The sequence below is a fragment of the Scardinius erythrophthalmus genome (assembly GCF_964197995.2).
Source record: "Scardinius erythrophthalmus genome assembly, chromosome: 23".
In the NCBI taxonomy this organism is placed as follows: Eukaryota; Metazoa; Chordata; class Actinopteri; order Cypriniformes; family Leuciscidae; genus Scardinius; species Scardinius erythrophthalmus.
Genome location: NC_138243.1, coordinates 14,395,385 through 14,416,598, shown reverse-complemented (window position 1 = coordinate 14,416,598; position 21,214 = coordinate 14,395,385). Strand labels below are relative to the sequence as shown.

Sequence of the window (21,214 nt, the reverse complement as noted above, 5' to 3'; positions counted from 1 at the left end):
TTGCTATAAATGTCCAGATAAATAAGTTTAAGTAGCTTACTTATCGGCTGTGGTGGTTCGGCTCTGGCAATATATCTCCGGATGGTATCGGTGTAACACTTAAAATCCCTTATTCCCTCTCTACATTCATCTCTCTCGTTTTCCCCTCCATCTCTTTTTCTGGAGGGTTTGTAGATAGAAGGGCCTCTCCCCTCCTTTTCTGTGTTGGAATTTAATATGCAACTTTTTATTGGAAAACAATCGTGCGTGCCTGCGTGAATCCTGACCGCAATATATCTGTTAGTGCAACTAATCCGATCAGGCCAGAGAGGGCTATTTATCACTGCAAATCCAGGGCATTTCAGCCCACATTTTATTATTTTAATATATTTCTCAGCTATTAAATCACCAAAATGATGAATTAGAACTGTCTGCCATGCTTTCAGCTGTGTGACAGAAAATGATGCACTACCCAATTTGAGTGGTCATTTGGACTTTTTAAAGACAAAAAATGATACAGGAAAAAGTCCAATATTTTTGTGTTGTTACGTCTCTGCCACCCCGTCCCTCCGCCTCCCCCCTCTCGCTGGCTGTTTTTAATAAAACACTCTAAGTGAGCTTTATTGCTGTGTTAGAGAGGGCAGGATCACAACTATCTTTAATATACAGCCAATTACCAAACACACACAAACATACGCGCTCGCACACATACTTATGCGCACACAAAGACGGGTGCGACGATACACAACTTTGTCTCTTAATCATAGCGGGCAAACATTAACAAATAGTCAATCTGTATACACCCACATTTCAAACGATTGAAGATGAGAATTTATGTTAGGTTGCCAGTTACCTGAGAGGTGAAAATATGAATTGAAACACATATTTTCACTTTCTTTAGATATCATACAACAATATTTACACTTATTCAGCTCTTTATTTACAGTTTATATTCCTTTCTTTTCCTTCTTTTTTTGTTCTTTGCAAATTATGGGTTTATACAAGATCAACCAGCATACACCTCATATATTAGATAAAACAACTTCAGTTTATCTAAAATATTGGGTTCTGGGTTGAAAATCATAATTAGTGCTGATTATCCACTGAAAGGGTGAAAGTTTGCAATTATTATAGTGGCCCACAGGTCCAAAAGGGTCACAGGAATTTTTATTTATTTATTTATTTTTAATGTAAGGGGCCCAGAAGGATATACATTATACACACACAGAGGCACTGAATTCATAGCTACAGCTCTGAGGGGAATTTTATTTTTTATTATTATTATCTTAAAATATTTAAGCATATCTTTATTTACCTTGCAAGTGTGGTGCTTTATTAATGTAAACTGTTTTAGCATAAATCAATACTAAAATTAGATACAAACTGAGGTGTATTTAGGGTGCTTAAAATACTCAAAGTCAAAAAGTATGCATTTAAAAATATATATACATATACACACCAGTGGTGTGTGGTGGGTCCTCACATATATATATATATATATATATATATATATATATATATATATATATATATATATATAATTTTAAAGGGTTAGTTCACCCAAAAATGAAAATTCTGTCAGTAATTACTCACCCTCATGTTGTTCCAACCATGTAAGTCTTTCGTTCATCTTCGGAACCCAAATTAAGATATTTTTTGATGAAATCTGACAGAATTCTGACTCTTCCATAGGCTTCCAGAGTGACCGAAACTCGCCGACCCAGAATAGTTATTAAAAACATCGTTAAAATAGTCCAAGTGACTCCAGTGGCTCAATCTTAAGTATATCAAGCGACGAGAATACTTTTTGTGCGCAAAAACAAACAAAAATACCGACTTTATTCCACTATTCAATTCCTTCTCTCTGGGCCTCGTAGTGTTTTTGCGTAGCGCGTCTGTGTTGCACGTCACCACGTAGGCTCACAATTGGCCGAAGCAGGTCATGTGTGTGATGCGTGATGACGTATAACACAGACGCGCTACGCAAAAACACTACGAGGCCCAGAGAGAAGGAATTGAATAGTGGAATAAAGTCGGTATTTTTGTTTGTTTTTGCACACAAAAAGTATTCTCGTCGCTTGATATACTTAAGATTGAGCCACTGGAGTCACTTGGACTATTTTAACGATGTTTTTAATAACTATTCTGGGTCGGCGAGTTTCGGTCACTCTGGAAGCCTATGGAAGAGTCAGAATTCTGTCAGATTTCATCAAAAATATCTTAATTTGTGTTCCGAAGATGAACGAAAGACTTACATGGTTGGAACAACATGAGGGTGAGTAATTACTGACAGAATTTTCATTTTTGGGTGAACTAACCCTTTAACTTTATATCCCTATTACACTTAATTTTCCTGGTTAAATAAACATTATGTAAAAAAGAGAGACCAAGTACAATTCTATTTTGTATTTTTACACTAACTATGCAATGTTCTATTTATTAGTGTTTTCACGAAAATTTGCATTTCTTTATTTTTTTATGCATTTTGAAGCATAAATTTAATTGACAGAATCGACAGAAAAAACATGAAAATATCTTGTGTGTGTAAACCTCACTCCTCTGATCTCAAGAGGCGCGCTAGCAACTGATGCTGGAGGCTGCAATCTTTAGCCTCCTTGTTAGAGCGACCGCCTCCCACGCCATCGACCAAGGTTCGAGTCCCGCTCGGAGCAAGACGAGAAAGATCAGTTACACTTGTGTTCACCACAGACCTTATTTCAAGCATTTAATAATTTCTGTGCATCTGAAATTTGAAAATTTTAACTTTGCGACCGTGAGAATGTAATCCGGATGTTCATCCGCCATGTTAAGTCATTATTAGGCCTCTCCCGTGGCCTCATGTGACCTACCAGCGCCAGTTGCATCGCATCACCTCCATTCACAAATTCTCTCCCATGGCCTCATGGGATAGTAAAGTGTCCATCGCATGCACACTTCAGAATCTCGCCAGAAGTAGGTCATCCGAGTACTTTTCGGTGCTGTTTTTCAAATAATATGTATTCAGACATACTACTCTGTTGGCGTACTGTTTTTCACATGCTATATACTAGGGAAGTCTTTGATTTCGGATGCAGCATTTGACTTCAGGACGATTAAACCGGAAGTGCTAAATGCTAACTCGTTTCCGGGTTTTGTAATCATCTCTGCTGTCGCATTCGGGAGCAACAGTAGGCTGCTTGAGTGCTTTCCATTATACGGGTACTGCATTGACAAAACATTTGCATTGCAATTATTTAGCACTTTACATTTTACAAGTATATCACAGAGTTTTGTTTAAACACTATTAATCCAAAAGACACTTATTTTCTGCGGGACAGAATTATATGGACAATTCCCGTTAAATGTCGTTCCCCTTTGAAATTCAAGGAATAATTTGTTGAGTGGTGCGGCTACGGTCTGTTCAGCACAGACATTTTTTGACTTCAGGATGTGTAGATATGGTGCTTCACCGCCGAGACTCATCACATCAGCACATCGCAGCTTCAAGCACTTAATCTGCCAAGTACACAATAATTACTAATTACCTATTAACTAATTACTCTGCATCCAGCATCTGAAGGCAATCAAAATTACATTAAGAGTGTTGTATCACTTGTCCACTCCCTGCCCACCCCTCCCTTCCCTTTTACTCTGATAGTACACTGCCGCTCCAATAGGGGGCGTCAGTGCCGCAGGTGGGTGGTGGGGTACACACTGCTCTGGGACAGCTGGCTTTAGCCTCCAGACCCCATGAGTCCTCACACTAATCAGCTCAGAGCAGCCAGAATCAATTAGCACCAGGAGGGGGGGTGGGGGTCGACGGGGGGGGGAGACCCACAGAGGACGACTGGCCCCACACCTGGCCTGTCTCTCTCTCTCTCTCTCTCATCTAATGCACTGCTCTTGTCCATTCAATCATCCATTCATCCATCCATCCATGCGGACCCTCTAACAGTGTTGTTGTTTTCCGTCCATCTTCCTGGCTCGCTCTTTTGGCTCTACATTTTAAAGATGTGTGTTAATAACTTTTAAATAGTCTGGCAGCATAGGGCCGCAGGGCTGGTTACTCACCTTATTGCTCTCCTCTTCTCTCTCGTGCGTTCATAAAGTAGCTCTATCTCTCCCTCTTGTTCTCATTCACCTGTACACTCCTTCCTCCCCCTGCCCACATCCATGTCCTTTTCTCGCTCTCTCCGTACAACAATAATAGCGAAAAGCATGTTTTTAAAAGCATTATGGGATTCGAGAATCTCCCTCTCTATTTCAGCTAATCTATTCCTCAGTGCTGCTCAGAGAGCGTAAATGATATTTTAGCATGTTCATAAAATACCGTGATGTATTCACAGTGCAGCACGTATTCCACTTTATGGTTCACACTGTCATCGTCTCTAACTCAAATAGAAACATTACATTGAAACTGGAATAACACACGTTCACGGCAATGGAAATTTATTTTCCTCTCGAGCAGGCTTATACATCAAGCGAGGTACAGTATGATACAGTGTGTATTATAAAAGCACATGTATCATCTACAAGACTCCTGCACTCTTGTTTGAACACACACACACACAAGCCAAGTGCAGTCGGCCCGGGTAGTGCTTTATAAACACATATAATGATAAATCAATAACGTCTTTGCCTCAGAGTCGACAGAGACGCTGACCAGCAGGTGTCAGTCTGTGTTCCAACTACAGACCGCATGGAGCAGATGGACTGAGAGAGAGGGCAACTTCTCAACTCCCAACCTCTTCCTCGCTCAGAAACGGGAAAAGTTGAAGCAACAGAGGGATGGAGAAAGGGATGAATCGAGGAGAGGGAGTTGAAGATAGCCTTCTCCTACTCTCACACTAATTGCGTTTTCCCTGAGCAGAATTGAGTTCCAGAGAAAGAGAGAAAGGCCAGAGGCTTTTCATAATTGTATCGACAGGAAAATGAATATGATGAATGGCGTTCATTCAGCGCGGCCAGGATTTATTGTCTTATCCTCCGGGCGTTAATCGCTCTGAAAAGTGGGGTGGAGGGAGAGAGAGAGAGAGAGAGAGAGAGAGAGAGAGAGAGAGAGAGAGAGAGAGAGAGAGAGAAAAAGAGAGAATAACTGAATTCCAAACCTCTGTCCTGACAGTCCTCTTCCAAACTTAAGTCAACTTGCAGAACACCCTCATTACGAACTCTGCTGGCCACGTGGAGCTCCGCCCACAACTTTGATTGACACCTGTGGGGAAATCTTCTAAATCTAATTAGTTGTTTTTTTCTCATTTAAAATTCGCAATAATTCTGAATGAACGTTATATCTGAGATTTCAGACAAAAAAAAGCCCACAGAATGGATGAAAAGCACATATGCATTTTTTCCCCCCACACCTCACTCTGTTTCTCTGTCGCTACCCAGTTTTTTTTTCTTTCTCACATTCGGTTCACACATGCGCGTGCACACACACACACACACACACACACACACACACTAACACACACATTCATACACGTCCCAGATAAATCTGGTTGTGGATGCTGTGAATCCAGATGAATGCTCAGCTCATAAAGTGTGTGTTTGAAAGCCATCCATCATGGAGATGTCAGAAAGAAAAGAGCAGAAAGAACCCTCTCTGAGTGTATGTATGTGTGTGTGTGTGTGTGTGTGTGTGTGTGTGTGTGTGTGTGTGTGCGTGTCCATTGGTTTGGCTCACGAGTAGTGCTGCTGGTTTGCATGAGCGTTTGTAGACATTGCTAAAACTTACTATATAGCATACATTTTTAATTTGGTTGAAATATGTAGAAGCTATTAAGGTAGTAATGGGAAAATAATCACTTAATTAATTCCTGCATTATACTTTAGTTCACCGTATAATTACATGTTGACTTACTTGTTGATAATAATAATAATAATAATCTCACTGTTTTTTGTACATATTTAAGTCAGAGGGGTCTAATGTTCTTTTGGACCCCACTGGCTTTCTTTGTATGAGTAATATCAGTTCCTCAAATGATTTTGTGTGTGTGTGTGTGTGTGTGTGTGTGTGTGTGTGTGTGTGTGTGTGTGTGTGTGTGTGTGTGTGTGTGTGTGTGTGTGTATGTGGCCTGGTAAACCCTACAAAATGTCCCCACAAAGATGGAAAATTCTTGACCTTGTGGGGATATTTTTTTGGTCCCCATGAGGAAAACAGCTTATAAATCATGCAGAACGTTTTCTGTGATGAGCAGATTTAGGGTTAGGGGATAGAATATACGGTTTGTACAGTATAACAATTATTATGTCTATGGAAAATCCCCATAAAACATGAAAACACAACGTGTGTGTGTGTGTGTGCGCGTGTGTGTGTTCCACAGAAGAAAGTAAGTCATGTACAGTTTTGGAAGGACATGCTGTTGAGTAAATGCATTTTCATTTTTGGTTGAACTTAGAATACTTTTAAAGCATTTATTAATGCCAAATCGAACATTTTCTAATTCATTTTGTAGCATTTCAAATTACATAGGCTGAATTCATGTATGAACAAACATGAATAAACAATAAAAAAATAAAAGTATCTAGATTAATAAATGCTGTAAAACATGTTTTTCATGGTTATTCCATGACACTTAACGCTAATGCTAATGCTACCTAATTGAATCTCACTGTAAAATGTCCATAACAAGCATTGTTATCTCTTAAATCCCCCAGTAGCCTCATGTTGGATGTCAGCACACACACATACTCGAGACAGCAAACAACATTAATAGAAAATCCTATAAATACCCTCAAACCAGTAGAAGAGTCTATAAACCGCGCTACAAGTATGTCACCACCTAATGTAACTTAAAACTGACAGTTAACTCTGTAAACAGACGAAAACAGCTTGGAGGGAAAAACAACTATTGCTACTAAAAGAAAATAGCACTAAAACTAAACCCCCCCCCAAAAAAGCGACAAAACATAAAATGAGCGGACTGGAAGTGAGCGGAGATGGATGAGACATAGGAGGAGACAGCGAAAGCCTCGGGCAGTGCTGAGAGACGGTGTGTGTGTATGTATAAATGTGTGTAGGGCAGGTGGGACAGCAGGGAGACTGGTGGCTCAACAGCTTGCTCCACCCTGAGGGCCCAGCGTGCTGGGAGGAGCAGGGTCTCTGCCAACGAGCGGGGCAGTAAGACTGGTGGCAGCTGGTCCTCGCTCGCTCCCGTCCCGCCGGCAGGCAGCAGGCAGGGTGAGAAGGTCAAAAGCCAGTCGTTAGGAAGACAAAGAGAGGCACAGCGACACACTGCATAATCGCCTTTTATTGAGTGTCTCTGACACGATTCACGGCGAGGCTGACACCGACACCACACACGCGCAAAACACACACACGCACGAGCATGTAGGCCTACACACACATATGAAGAGGAAAACACAATGCAGCTGTAGGAAGAAGCAATATAAACACTGAAGGGGAATTCAGAGCAGGTTTAGGCGATTGTAAGGTTTAGCATCAAGTGTCCCCACAAAAGTTGTTCTTCAGGCCAAAGAAGTCAAACTCTTGCAATGGTTCCTGCAGCTGACCCCCTCAAACATGCACCCCCCCACCCCCCCGTCTGCCCCGTCTCATTTTCCATTAAAGCAAAACAGAGCCTCGCACTCAACCATCAGAGAAGCAGTTCTGCTCTCCACATGCCTCAGATCCAGCGTCCCCTCCGGCACACACAATGTTAATCTGCTTTCCATGTTCAGCGAGCACTTCTGCCCTTTCTGATGACGACTTTACCTGCAAACCTGTTAGATCAATGGGGATCTGATTTGGTAATGTTTTAGATGACATTCTGTGATCCTCAAATGACTCTCATTGATGTTTACTTCATTGGTCCAGGCGAGAGTATTTGAATGTAATATATATATATATATGGCAATTGAAACATTAAAATGATATAAAAATGTTTGATATTATAAAATATATGAATGCAAAGGAAATAATGTAAATATATGTATATTTTTTAGAAATAAAAGAAATGTAAATATTGAAATGACATTAAAATAGTACAGGAAAATGTGCTGTCAAATCGATTATTCGCGATTAATCGCAAATAATATATAAGTTTGTTTATATGTGTGTGTATATATTATTATTTAGATGTGTGTGTGTATGTGTATGTATATATACACACACAGACATATATATATATATAAATATAATAATATACACATATATATATATTATGTAAACAAACTTATGTTAGATGCGATTAATTGCAATTCATTGATTTGACAGCACTAATAATAATACATAATATTATGTTCTTATCAAATGTAATAATAAATATTAAATCAATGCTAATAATAATACAATATTTTATCTTAGAATATTAAAACAAGCAAACAAAAAATACTTCAGTTGGATTAGATTTAGTTTGTGAATTAGATGGGCAGAAGCTGTTTTATATTACTCATAAAGCTCATCAAGACAGACAGAATGTGGAAACACTAAACGGCCATAGTGAAGCATTTACAAGACCGCAATCTTTGCATCACATCAAACAAGGTCCAGTCAAACATACACATGGAGAGGAGCACTTCCGATTGCGGCTCATTTCTACACAGCGTGGTGTGTTAAACTCTCCATCTCTTCACTCAATGGAGCGTAGCTCATCTGAACACTGAGCAATAATGAGGCACAGAGATGCACTTGTGTCTGTGTGAACCAAAGCGAGTGAGCGAGAGAGCTCTGGAAGAGGAGGGGGAGAGAGAGGCTATCCATTTCCTCCCTGGGGCAACTCCTCTTTGGCTCTTTGTTGCTGAAATGCTCCCAGTGAGCAGGTTACACTAAAGCCTGCTCTATTGTCTTAAACAGCTGTGCGTTGCACACTCCCTCTCTCTCTCTCTCTCTGTCTTGCTCATTTTTTTCCACGTTCCTCAATCAGGAGCAGTTTCTGAGATCTCTAAAAGCAAAAGCCTGTGGCAGTGCCCCCCCCCCCCCAAACACACACAGAGAGATCTGCTTCTGTTTACAGTGTCCCACGGTAGGGGGTCTTTCCTGATTCAGCTGCTTTTCTATACAGATAAACAGGTTCATATTACCATACACTGCAGATTACTAATAACAGCAAGAAGTTGAGAAAGACAAGGAATGATAATTATTGTAAGCTGAATAATACAGTAGAAAAAAGATGTTCTAGATGCAGTAAATGATATATCTGGCATGTTAAAACTAATGTATTAATCTGTCTTGTATATTACAACATACAGACTGCTAAAATTATTCAGAAGAATTGATGTGCATTCCAGTACATGGTCTTTAGTCTTATATTGATCAAGCAGTGCATCTTAGTTTGGCAGAATCTGCTCATTTCTGGGGCTTATTTAATCATGTTGTGAAGCTTGGATAACTGTAAATTTGTCAGATGGATATTAATGGGGACAAACAGAGTAAAAATGTGTGACTCGATGATATGAATCAATTAGGAGAGACAGGAAAGTGTTACACTCAAACTCTGTTACTTAGGGGTTTTGTGTGCTATGTGTGTCTAATATTTTTTACATAATATTCCCATATGTATCTGATGTATATTAAAGTCGTTACAATTTTTTGTCTAAACTGTGTAAATTAATGTCAGGTACAAAAAGTGCTGTTGTTACAACCTACTACCAGTAGATTGTAATAGCCTAGAGATATAATACTATAACGATTTATGGGGGGACTTTGTGGATTAATTTATAATTTATTGTGGTGTTCAAATAATAATAATGTCATTCCCAATCCCATCACAACACAACCCACCATGCTCATTTCATTTCAAGCTGTTTAATTCAGAATAGAAACAAAATGAAACAGCAAATACAATACAATAATACATCAACATAGGTGAATAACTATATAAACAAATAGTGTTTTTGCTGGCCACTCTCACAATTGTGTCAGACAAAGATCTTAAAAGACAGAATTAGCATCATAATCAGTATGTCCTTTTGTTTAATAGCTATAACCGCCACACAAGCTCATGTTTAATTAGAAATATGAGGGTTAAAAAAATAAAACTTTCCAATGTGTTGAACTGCACAAAATGGGTCAGTGTAAGCATACATCAACATGACTGTAAAAATACAAATACAAATTTTACACAGAAACGTACACGTTTTACTGTCATTTCACTGTGGTGCATTGAAAGAAAGAAAGAAAGAAAGAAAGAAAGAAAGAAAGAAAGAAAGAAAGAAAGAAAGAAAGAAAGAAAGAAAGAAAGAAAGAAAGAAAGAAAGAAAGAAAGAAAGAAAGAAAGAAAGGCGCATGCAGATTACGCACCATGTACAACTAAATTAAAAGGAGTTCTATTACAGCCCAAGAATAATAAGCAAGAACAACAAGCAGAAAAACAAAGAAAAGCCATAAAGGACATTAGGCGCTGAGCTTTATATAACATTTGAGTGAATATTTCATGGGCAGAGAGATAGAGAGAGACTCTAAACTTTCATTAAGCAGGGTATTTCGCTGGGAGGGAATTTCGGCGCCTTTCACTTTTTCTTGGCTTTTATTGCAATAATACAGATATCTCTCTGGCTCCCAGCCCCTCCTCATTCAGCCCATTTCCTTCCCGCCGTCTCTCTCACTCTATGCTTTTTAAAATATAGTAATAAAAACATACTAGATCCTTTTTAAATGCACTATTACTTATCATGGTCTTTTCATATCGTAGCATCACAGGTGTTTTAAAGCCGCTATAAAAGTGCGTCATTTATTATTCAAAAGCAGCGTCGTCTTTTTGCATATTATCCGAGCGCTTTTATACTGCGGGCTGCCAGACTCCCATTTAAAATGTTCGGCAGAATTGATAACGGCAGACACGCGCAATAAAAACAGCGCCGGAGGCAGGGTGGCACGCGCGCCCGCTCATATGCAGATCCCGGTAATTACTCCAACAATCCGCCAACCATTCCTTTATTTGCTCTTTGAGCGAGGGATTTCACGCTTTTAATTCAGTTTTCATCAATCTATTGATTCTCGGCTGCTAAATTGTTTGCACGGGTCAAAGATAAGAAGTAGGTCCGAGCGCCCTGCCAGGTGAAACCGTTTGTGTCCCGTAGTGATGAATGGAATTTATACACACCCACAAAAAAAGAAAAAGAAAGAAAGAAATGGTTTCATTTTAAACGCTGATTTTAGACCATGCAAAACATTTAATTGAACTAGGCCTACAAAAATGCAAAAAAAAAAGAAAAAAGAAAAAAAGTGCTTCAACTTGCAAACATATATGTTTTTATTGTAGCCTACATAAAAATAATAATAATAATAATCATAATCATAATAATAACAAGAAGAAGAAGATGAAGAAGAAGAAGAATAATACATAGGAATAGAAAAATAAAATATCGTAGCCTACTATTTATGAGAGTTTTTATGAGCGTTATTTTTATGAGACTATCTACACTGTAAACTTACATTTTTACGTAGCCTACAATCAACTTGGATGTTTAAGTCATTTCAACTTAAATTGCATTAAACTGACTTAGAAAATTAGTTTTCGTATAAACTAAAAAAAGTTGAAAATTGCTTAACTTATTTTGATTAGTTCAGGCAAAGCAAAAACACGTTATCATAACTTATTGATCATATTTTTACAGTCATATTTTACATATTTTGATCATTTTTTACAGTCTATCTATCTATCTATCTATCTATCTATCTATCTATCTATCTATCTATCTATCTATCTATCTATCTATCTATCTATCTATCTATCTATCTATCTATCTATCTATCTATCTATCTATCTATCTATCTATCTATCTATCTATCTATCGAAACAGTGACCATGGGTCAACGACAAGCATCACGGGAATGACGTAAGCGTCTTTAGCCGCTGGACGAGGGCCGAGCTCCCGGGGGAACGGGGCTTTTTAGCGTCAGCACTCACTAATGGTCTATTAAAATATCAACTACTTCAAAGTAAACGGATTTGCTCCACACCAGCTCCCACCCCCTGAAGCTAATCAAACGCGGCGGCCAGGCCAAAAGAGCATAATCATTTTTACGTGGCAGATTACAAGGAACCACTTAGATCCGCTGTCAGAAGATCGGGTGTCCCAACACTCTCGATTAAATAAGCGCATGGGAGTGCAGCTCTCCGAGCGCCGACACCGCATGGCTCCTTTAGGCGCACAGCTGTCAAACGCTATCCGGATGCAACAACTAGCAAAAGAGCATCTCAAAAAGATATTAACATGTGCTAATTATAATGAACTGAATTTAGTATAGCATTTCAGAAACAAAATAATTGACGTGGCTTTAAGAACACTTTAAAAAGTAAGATTCTGTCTGCATTAACAAAAGTTCATTTGTTTTAACTTATGAGATGATGTTTAATGTTATACCATTGTTGTCAAATGATGGGCTATACTCTGTATCTCGGACATTAACCATTGCTAAATTAATTCGTCAAAGACGTTTTCTTTGGTGAATCCTTATGAGTCTCAGACTGTTTAATTTTTGTAACATTTATGAGTAATATCTAAAAGCGCTGCGTATAGGCAGGGCCGGTTCTAGACATTAGGAGGCCCTAGGCAAAATTCATGTTGGAGGCCCCCCACCCGCCACCCCCCATAAAAAAACACTTGAAAACAAATATGATTCCTAACCTTTTTATTTATACAACATTTAATTTTAAAAGCAGTATATATTTTACTTACACAGTACATAAGTTTGGACACATTACTATTTGTAATGTTTTTGAAAGAAGTCTCTTATGCTCATCAAGCCTGGATTTATTTGATCAAAAATAAAGAAAAATAATATAGTGAAATATTATTAAAATTTTAAATAATGGTTTTCTATTTTACTATACTTTATATTTATGTGATGCAAAGCTGAATTTAGTGTCACGTGATCCTTCAGAAAACTTTATAATATTCTGATTTATTATCAAATGTTAGAAATGGTGCTTAATATTTATTTTATAACCTGATACTTTTTTTCAGGATTTTTGATTATTAAAAAGTTGTTTTTAAAAAAGTACAGTATATTCCTGTTTTTTCCTGTATTTTTGATCAAATAAATGCAGGCTTGTAGAGCATAATAATAAACTTCTTTCAAAAACATTAAAAATAGTAATGGGTCCAGACTTTTACCGGTACTGTATGTACATATTAATCAAACTTTATCTAAGGTAATGTCTTTTTTGTTTAATGAAGATGTTATTGTTATTGTTGTTGTTGTTGTTGTTATTTTGCTGTTTTATTCAATTTATTCACAGTTCCAGAATCCCACTAAGTGCTTTTATATTGCATTGCTACCTTAAATATGCTTTACACAAATCAAGTGGAAGAGAAAGACACGATCGCTACTGAGCAGAAAAAAAAATATATAAACTGATATTATTGGCGTAATGTCAGGAGATGTCTAATCATCAGCAGAATTTAGAAGCCCATAGATATGAGATCCTTTAGCCTATTAGAAACATTTAAAAATGTTGTACTGTGTTGGCTTTTTAACTTAGAATACACACGTCTTGTCTTTTAATTTTGTAGCTTTTTTACTAGTCAGCTCCCGACACGATGTTATTCATTGTACGCGCAAATTCAAAGCGTCGCGTCTGGGCACGTTAATGACGCTCGCGCTCTTTTAAACTCGTAATAAAGCGGTGAATGATTTTTCCAGAAATGACGCTGATCTACAGTAGGCTACAAGTTTATATTTAGAATACATAATCACTCCAAAATAGATGACGACAACTCACACACCTGCATTATGAGCTGTGCTTCTTTGTGTGCTTATTAGGCTTTTGCCTCGCAGCACCTGATGGATGCGTTCGTTATACTTTCAGAAGCCGGCACCCGCTTTGTAACGGACACATTAATTGGTTTAACTGCAGTAATGTAACAGTCTATGGTTAAGATAAACATCGTCACTATTTTTAGTTAATTAATAAATATTGAAATAAATTGTAGATAGGACATATGTACAATTTTTTTTTTTGTCCCTCTGTCTGGGCCCCATCCCGCCAATCGGGCCCTAGGCACGTGCCTAGTTTGCCTTTGGGTTAATCCGGCTCTGCGTATAGGCTCTCCATAAACGCGCAACAAAAGCAAGATGTGCAAGACCATTCATTTAACATGATTAATAAAATAAATCCGAATTATAACAGCGACTAAATTGAACAGCAAAAATGAAAATTGTTAATATTATTTCTTATTACTACTTGTATTTGTTTATATAGGCGTAGCCTATTATTATCATTACTATATATTTTATATTTGCCTATATCTTGATATGATAGGCTAATTTTATATGAACAATACACGACCTATTCCCACATTCCAACTGCCCCATGGACATAATAAATAAAGAGGATATTTAATTTGTTTCTCTTCATCCAATAAAGCCGAGAACGAGTCTAAAGTTGATTGACATATTAGAAAAAAAGGTTGAGGGCAGCTTTAAGGTCAAAAGCACTCATCTGATTGCTGGAGGCGATATAAAAATTCGATTATTTTTTATTTAAAAGCGTAAATGATAATAAGCGTCCCTTGTTTTAGCTCGCCGTTTTAAAGTTTCTCATTAGAACAAATGGTTAAAAAACTCATCAAATTATGCTTTCCTCATCATTCTTATCTGATTAAATTGCATTATAAACAGACAGGGCCATATATGGCCAATAATGCAGTTGATGAACACTTTATTTTCCACATGAGGCCACGGTAGAATCTTTATTAAAACTCAAATATATAAAGAGCTAATGATGACATGCTGATGTCAGCATGTCCATAATAAAGAGATACTTGACCAATGCAAAAACTGAGAAGTAAATGATCTGCATTTTGAAGAATGATGTCACACTATTTTGTGACTTGTAACAAAATGAAAGCCAATAAGGAGAGGGAGATTGAGCGCTGTCCAATCAGTGAAGAGAAGAGCTCAAGAGCCTCGTGCAGGGATCCAGTGGAGAGAGAGTGCCAGAAATCTGCCAAGTCCTCGTGCCAAAAACTTTTCACCCACCACAGACGAATGCGTCCAAGCCATCTTAAGTCAAGAATTGAATCTCGAGGAGTAATACATCACAAAGTAGATATTACTAGGGATTCCCTTACTCATAGAGGCAGAGTTTTCCAATAGTGCAATTCCAGGGCAGTCAGAAATTGTCTGTGGAATAAACCCACTGGAAAAGGTTCGGGTGGTGAGGATGGACCGAGCCTCAAGCTCCAGCCCGAGTGGCACTAGTCAAACATCACAACCTACCCAACATGAACCCATCAGCTTCGGCATTGACCAGATTCTCAGCGGCACCGATCAAGAGTCACAGCAGAACTCGAGCAGGAATAGTTCCGAGAGTAGCAGCAGCGCGAGCGGAGGCGGTTACCATCTCGGCAGCCCAACTGGAGCGAGCGCAACGCCGTACACGACACTAACCGGCACGTTTCACGGTATCGCTTCACCATATGAGGAATCCGGTCCATACGGAGTGAACTTGACCCTTGCACCCGGAGGAGTGATTAGGGTCCCGGCTCACAGGCCCCTGACCGCGGCCGTGCCTCCACCCATGGCCAGCGCGGTGCCCGGACTTGGGAGTCTCAGTTTTCCCTGGATGGACAGCAGTCAGCGCTTCGCAAAAGACAGATTTGCAGGTAAATAAAATACTCCCATTCTTTCGATCGATTCCTTTCGTGTTTCTAACAAAAAGCTCCTCGTGTGTTCGAAATGTCCGAATCAGGAAATTGAAAATTGACTGAGAAAACAAAAATCACTCAAGTTCATCATTTGCGCCTATAACAATAAGACAAACATAACCGTTAAAAGCCCAAGCGCTAAACGAAATTATGTTTTAACATAGGCTATTTGTGATGTATTTTGAAATGGCTGTGGTTTGTAGGCTAGATGTTGTTTGACAGAAGAAACGTCAAGCAGACACACAACTTATGAAATGCAAAACCATAATTTCTGCTTTTAGTAGGCTAGCATAAACAAACTGCTCTCTGATTTGTGTGTGTGTGTGTGTGTGTGTGTGTGTGTTTTTTCTTGTTTTAAATGTATTTATTTTTTATTTAAATTTAATTTATACGACGGCATCATTAAAAGTGAATAACTAAAATAGAAAAGCATTTTTTTTACATGTTCATTGATGATAATAACAGCTTACATTAGTAATAACATTGAGCCTATTATATGAGGCCTATATTATGCTTCAGCTATTATTAAAGTACATTTGAACAATTAGGTAATACTTTTTAAATATATATTCATATTAACAAACTATTTCATCGAGTAGTTTATAATGTTTAAAGATTGACGTATTTGGATATGGTTATCGCAATATACATGTTCCCCAAAATAGAATAAATGCACAAAAATCTTGTTATTTTAGCTGTGGAAACTGTGCATGTTTGCTTGTGAAAGAATCATAAGGATGAATTGATGAAGGTTTCAATACAATAAATATTAGACAGTCTGTGTGGGAATGAATGGATGTTGATGAAGAGCTCGTTTTAGTTTTATTTGACCTTGAAGAGCGTAAAACACCTGAACCGTTTATGAGTGAAATTAAAAGAAAAGGGCAAAAGAAAGTCAACACGTTCAGCTTAAGTCAGTGTCTGTTTACAGCTTATTATCGGCATAAAGATTTATTAATATTTTTTAAATCTACGTTGTATTATGAGTAACAATTTAATCTTCAAGCGTCTTCAAATTTTAATATTTTATTATCTAATCGTTAAAACGATACAAAAAAATGATAAGGCGGCTATTATAGCCTGTTTCATTTGAATAAACCGTTTAATTAGGTGAAACTATGTGAATATAAAGGCTATTTTTCCAAACATGTAGGCTATTGAACATCTACCAAACGTGCAACATAAATACGGAAGTAAATGAGTTATTGTTATATTTAGTTAACCGCTGTTTTGCATATGAATGTAAACTCTTACAGTTCAGAGCTGTCACATAGATCATCAGCTTTCTTTATTCTGGGGCAAATGGTGAACGCTGTTCCATTAGAAAGACATATCAATATTTTACCAGCTTTAATATTGCCACTATAACTGCGGTAACAGGCGCTATCTGCTGCTCTGTGTTTTTTAGGTAATAAATAAATTAACAATATGGGAAATTACTGTCATTATACGAGAACAGCTGCTGTTTGTATTTGATGCAACATTAATAGGATATATTTTGTGTGATTTTATTGTATATGTAACCTGAGTAACAGGCCTCTCAACAAATCCTAAGAGCATCCGCAATCCATCTATTTATGAGGGATTTTTAGTATTTATCAATCAATAACACAATGTCTGATTTGACATCTAAAAGGTATAGTGCATGAAGGTAATTTAAAATGATGATGAACGCAGTTTCCCTTTGACTCAGCAAGAGTTAGAAACTTAGGCTGATTAATGCAGCACATCTGCTGTGTTCACTTCTTAACAGTCCTTCATAAAAATAATAATAAAAGATTAAAAGCGCATGCATTCTTCATGTAATAGATTTTAAATTTCCTGTAATGCAACCCATTTTTGCAGGGACTTGGACGGTCTGTCTTTACATTTAAATGGATTTAATATATACTCTGAATGTACAAAATAGGTATCTTAAAAATATAGCCTATAGCATTTTTAAAAGGCATCTTGAAACTTGAAAAGGCAGATTGCAATTATGCTTTTTTTTATCTACTAAGAAAAATGATTGAGTGTGATAGAAAGAGGTCAGTAAGCTGTGTGACAGATTTTCCTCATCTCTCACTCTGTGGCTTTTCTTTCCTTCTTCAAACCACAGCAGCCCTGACGCCCTTTACCGTGGCTCGGCGTATCGGCCACCCGTACCAGAACCGCACGCCACCTAAGAGGAAGAAGCCCCGCACATCTTTCTCCCGAGTGCAGATCTGCGAGCTGGAGAAGCGCTTCCACAGACAGAAATACCTGGCCAGCGCTGAACGAGCAGCCTTGGCCAAAACTCTGAAGATGACAGACGCCCAGGTCAAAACCTGGTTTCAAAACCGCAGGACCAAGTGGAGGTGAGACAGAGAACGAAAGTGAGGTATATACTAACATAAGATGAAGAAATGCTGAGTAAAATGATCACAGGAACAAAGGCACAAGAACTCCATTTCACTAGAATAATATTTCCCATTACATTTTTCTAAACATTAGTCTGGAGTCTGGACGTTGATAATGTCCAATAACACATACTGTGACATTTTTTAATAACCTGTTTTTAGCTAACAGAAATGATTGGAATGACAGTCAAATTTACTTGATGAAATTGCAAATAAAGACATCAAATTATTGAATGGACTTGAAATGTATATTTTATAAATTATTGCCCTAAAAGTAACAAACTAAAGACAGTTTTTTTTTTTTAAATTTAGGCCTTTTTGAACCATATTTACAACATAGGCTCTATCTTTCTAGAGACGAAGTAGAATACATAGGAATAGAAAAATAAAATATCATACTATTTATGAGTGTTTTTATGAGTGTTATTTTTATGTGACTGAATGGTGATGCTTATTTACGGATTCTTGAACACGTTAGATAGATGCATCTATCCATCCATCTATCTATCTATCTATCTATCTATCTATCTATCTATCTATCTATCTATCTATCTATCTATCTATCCATCCATCCATCCATCCATCCATCCATCCATCCATCCATCCATCCATCCATCCATCCATCCATCCATCCATCCATCCATCCATCCATCCATCCATCCATCCATCTATCTATCTATCTATCTATCTATCTATCTATCTATCTATCTATCTATCTATCTATCTATCTATCTATCTATCTATCTTCAAACCTTTTCTATCTATCTATCTATCTATCTATCTATCTATCTATCTATCTATCTATCTATCTATCTATCTATCTATCTATCTATCTATCTATCTATCTATCTATCTATCTATCTATCTTCAAACCTTTTCTATCTATCTATCTATCTATCCATCCATCCATCCATCCATCCATCCATCCATCCATCCATCCATCCATCCATCCATCCATCCATCCATCCATCCATCCATCCATCCATCCATCCATCCATCCATCCATCCATCCATCTATCTATCTATCTATCTATCTATCTATCTATCTATCTATCTATCTATCTATCTATCTATCTATCTATCTATCTATCTATCTATCTATCTATCTGTCTGTCTACGTACCAACCAAATTAGTGTCTGTAATGACCTGAAATAATTTTTTTTATTTATTTTTTTAAGATTTGACCTACTAACGGCCGTAATATCTGTAAGAATTAATGGGAAAATAATGGGGGTTGTCAGGAAGATATATGAATTATTAATTAAGGCAAACACACTAACGACATGCCACGCTTCGGAGAAGAGGAGGGGCCGTTCGAATATTTAATATTTAAATAAACTCTACATTCACCTTTTGGTTCGGTTGATTTATCAATTACACTTCCTCGAAACCTTCAGCTGTGTGCTTCTCAAAATTTCGACAAAATTAGATCAATTCTATCCACATGTCGGTAAAATATTCACTCAGTTGGTGGTTTGTTTCTTCAAAGATGACTTGTCTTAAATGCTTAATCTAGTTGTTTGTGATTCTTTAACCCTGTGATTCAGGAAACTAAATGAGCAAGTTTGTGGCAAATGTAAAACTTCCACTAATTTTCTCTGTCTCTTTTCCCACCTGTCAGACGGCAGACAGCGGAGGAGAGGGAGGCAGAGCGGCAGCAGGCCAACCGGCTGATGATTCAACTCCAGCACGACGCCTTCCAGAAGTCTTTGACTGATTCAGTTCCGTCAGACCCGCTCTGCATCCACAACTCCTCACTGTTCGCCCTGCAGAACCTCCAGCCTTGGGCGAGCGAGGAGAGCGGCAAGCTCGGAGGAGTCACCGCGCTCGTATGAGCGCCAGAACTCTACAAGGAAATGACATTCTCATTCTTTTTTTGATGGACTAGGATGTTGGTTGACCTTATCTCCGTCCCGAAAGACTATTTCATTCCGCAAAAAAAAAAGCGAGGAACTAATTACGGCCGTCCAACAGCGAGCAAACCCATATAAATAAAAAGGTTCTGCGTCGAACGAGCTTCTGCAGAATAAACGATGGCCGTTTTCTGTGGTGTGTCTGTGCGTACAGACTTGTATCCCCATTAGGGTCAGTTTCATTGACAAAGTGACCTTGTAGAAAGCAACAGGCCATCTCAGCTGACCCTTTTACAGATCCACTGATCTTCTCCTCCATCCTTTCATTTGCCCTTCTGCCCCCTGTGTAATTTCTCCACCACTCAGAACTGTAGAATACAGGATTAATGCAGAAGAGGGAAGTAATGATGATTTAATTATTTATAATGTGAGTTGCACGACCTAAAATGCCCCCAATCTGGCCATTTGTGGAAGTAAAAGGATACAAACACGCACAAATAGACACACTCTTCGATCATCAATCTAATTTACTTTTTTTTTTTTAGGCTGGGTAGTATATAAATATTCATCTTTTTAAGGGTTTAAAGGAACCAGCTACTTTTTTATTTATTTATTTTATTTTAATGAAACCACATCCCGACCGTATGAGGAATCGCATGAAACGTCCAGAAGAGAGGCATATGACGTCGTACGGGGGGGCGGTTGCAATATACTTTAACGGTTCGATTTATTCAGCATTAACTTCGATGGCTGTGTGTCAGAGAGAAAGAACAATTCAGATGAAACAAGGGTTTGTTGGACGCCCCTATATGATGTAGGTGTGCTGTTGCATTCCAAACTCTTTATTATACTTTGTATTTGATAAATATGTAAATAGCAAACAAAAAAGTAATAAACATTCTGTTTTGGCATTAACACAAAACGTGTGCTTTGCTTAATTTGCCATTCCCCTAATGTTTTCGGAAGAGGCGTATTCCAAATCCCTAGGCAGCACTCTTCTCTAGAGTAATGTGTTGCTTTCAGAGGTCCTAGCGTTCTACACAACTTGATCGACAAATAAACACAGAGTCCTGGTAGTTGGCTGCAGCCGATTATGCCTGCCACAGCAAAGAAGCACTTATGTCCTCAAGCAGATAAATGCGGGATCCTGTGGGACCATAAAATGCCTTTATGCCCTCTGCAACCAACTCCCTCCTCCCAAAGTGCTGACTCTCAGGAACTGACCTGTTTTAAAGGCCTGCCTGGGTGGGGGGTAAATGGAGGGGTGTCCATTATAAAGTGATTTAACAGACTCCTTGCAGTATGATGCTGTCGAAGCCTCGGCAGGGTGAACCTGTGGAGTTTCGCCCCAGCTCTTTGTGGATAGATGGTTAGCAGTGACCTGTGCCAGGGCCTATTTGACTGGTGACGTGTACGGTTGAGTCGGGGTC

General features: G+C 38.2%; 1 protein-coding gene across 1 annotated transcript; it reads left to right on the top strand.

Moving 5' to 3' along the window:
* Window positions 1-15,068: 15,068 nt before the first annotated feature.
* On the top strand, window positions 15,069-19,766 carry tlx3b (T cell leukemia homeobox 3b; the record flags this gene model as incomplete). Its single annotated transcript, XM_081353743.1, has 3 exons — window positions 15,069-15,510; window positions 17,651-17,888; window positions 19,553-19,766. 3 exons carry the CDS (start codon window positions 15,069-15,071, stop codon window positions 19,764-19,766), a joined length of 894 nt encoding a protein of 297 aa, XP_081209869.1.
* Between the last annotated feature and the right edge of the window lie 1,448 nt (window positions 19,767-21,214).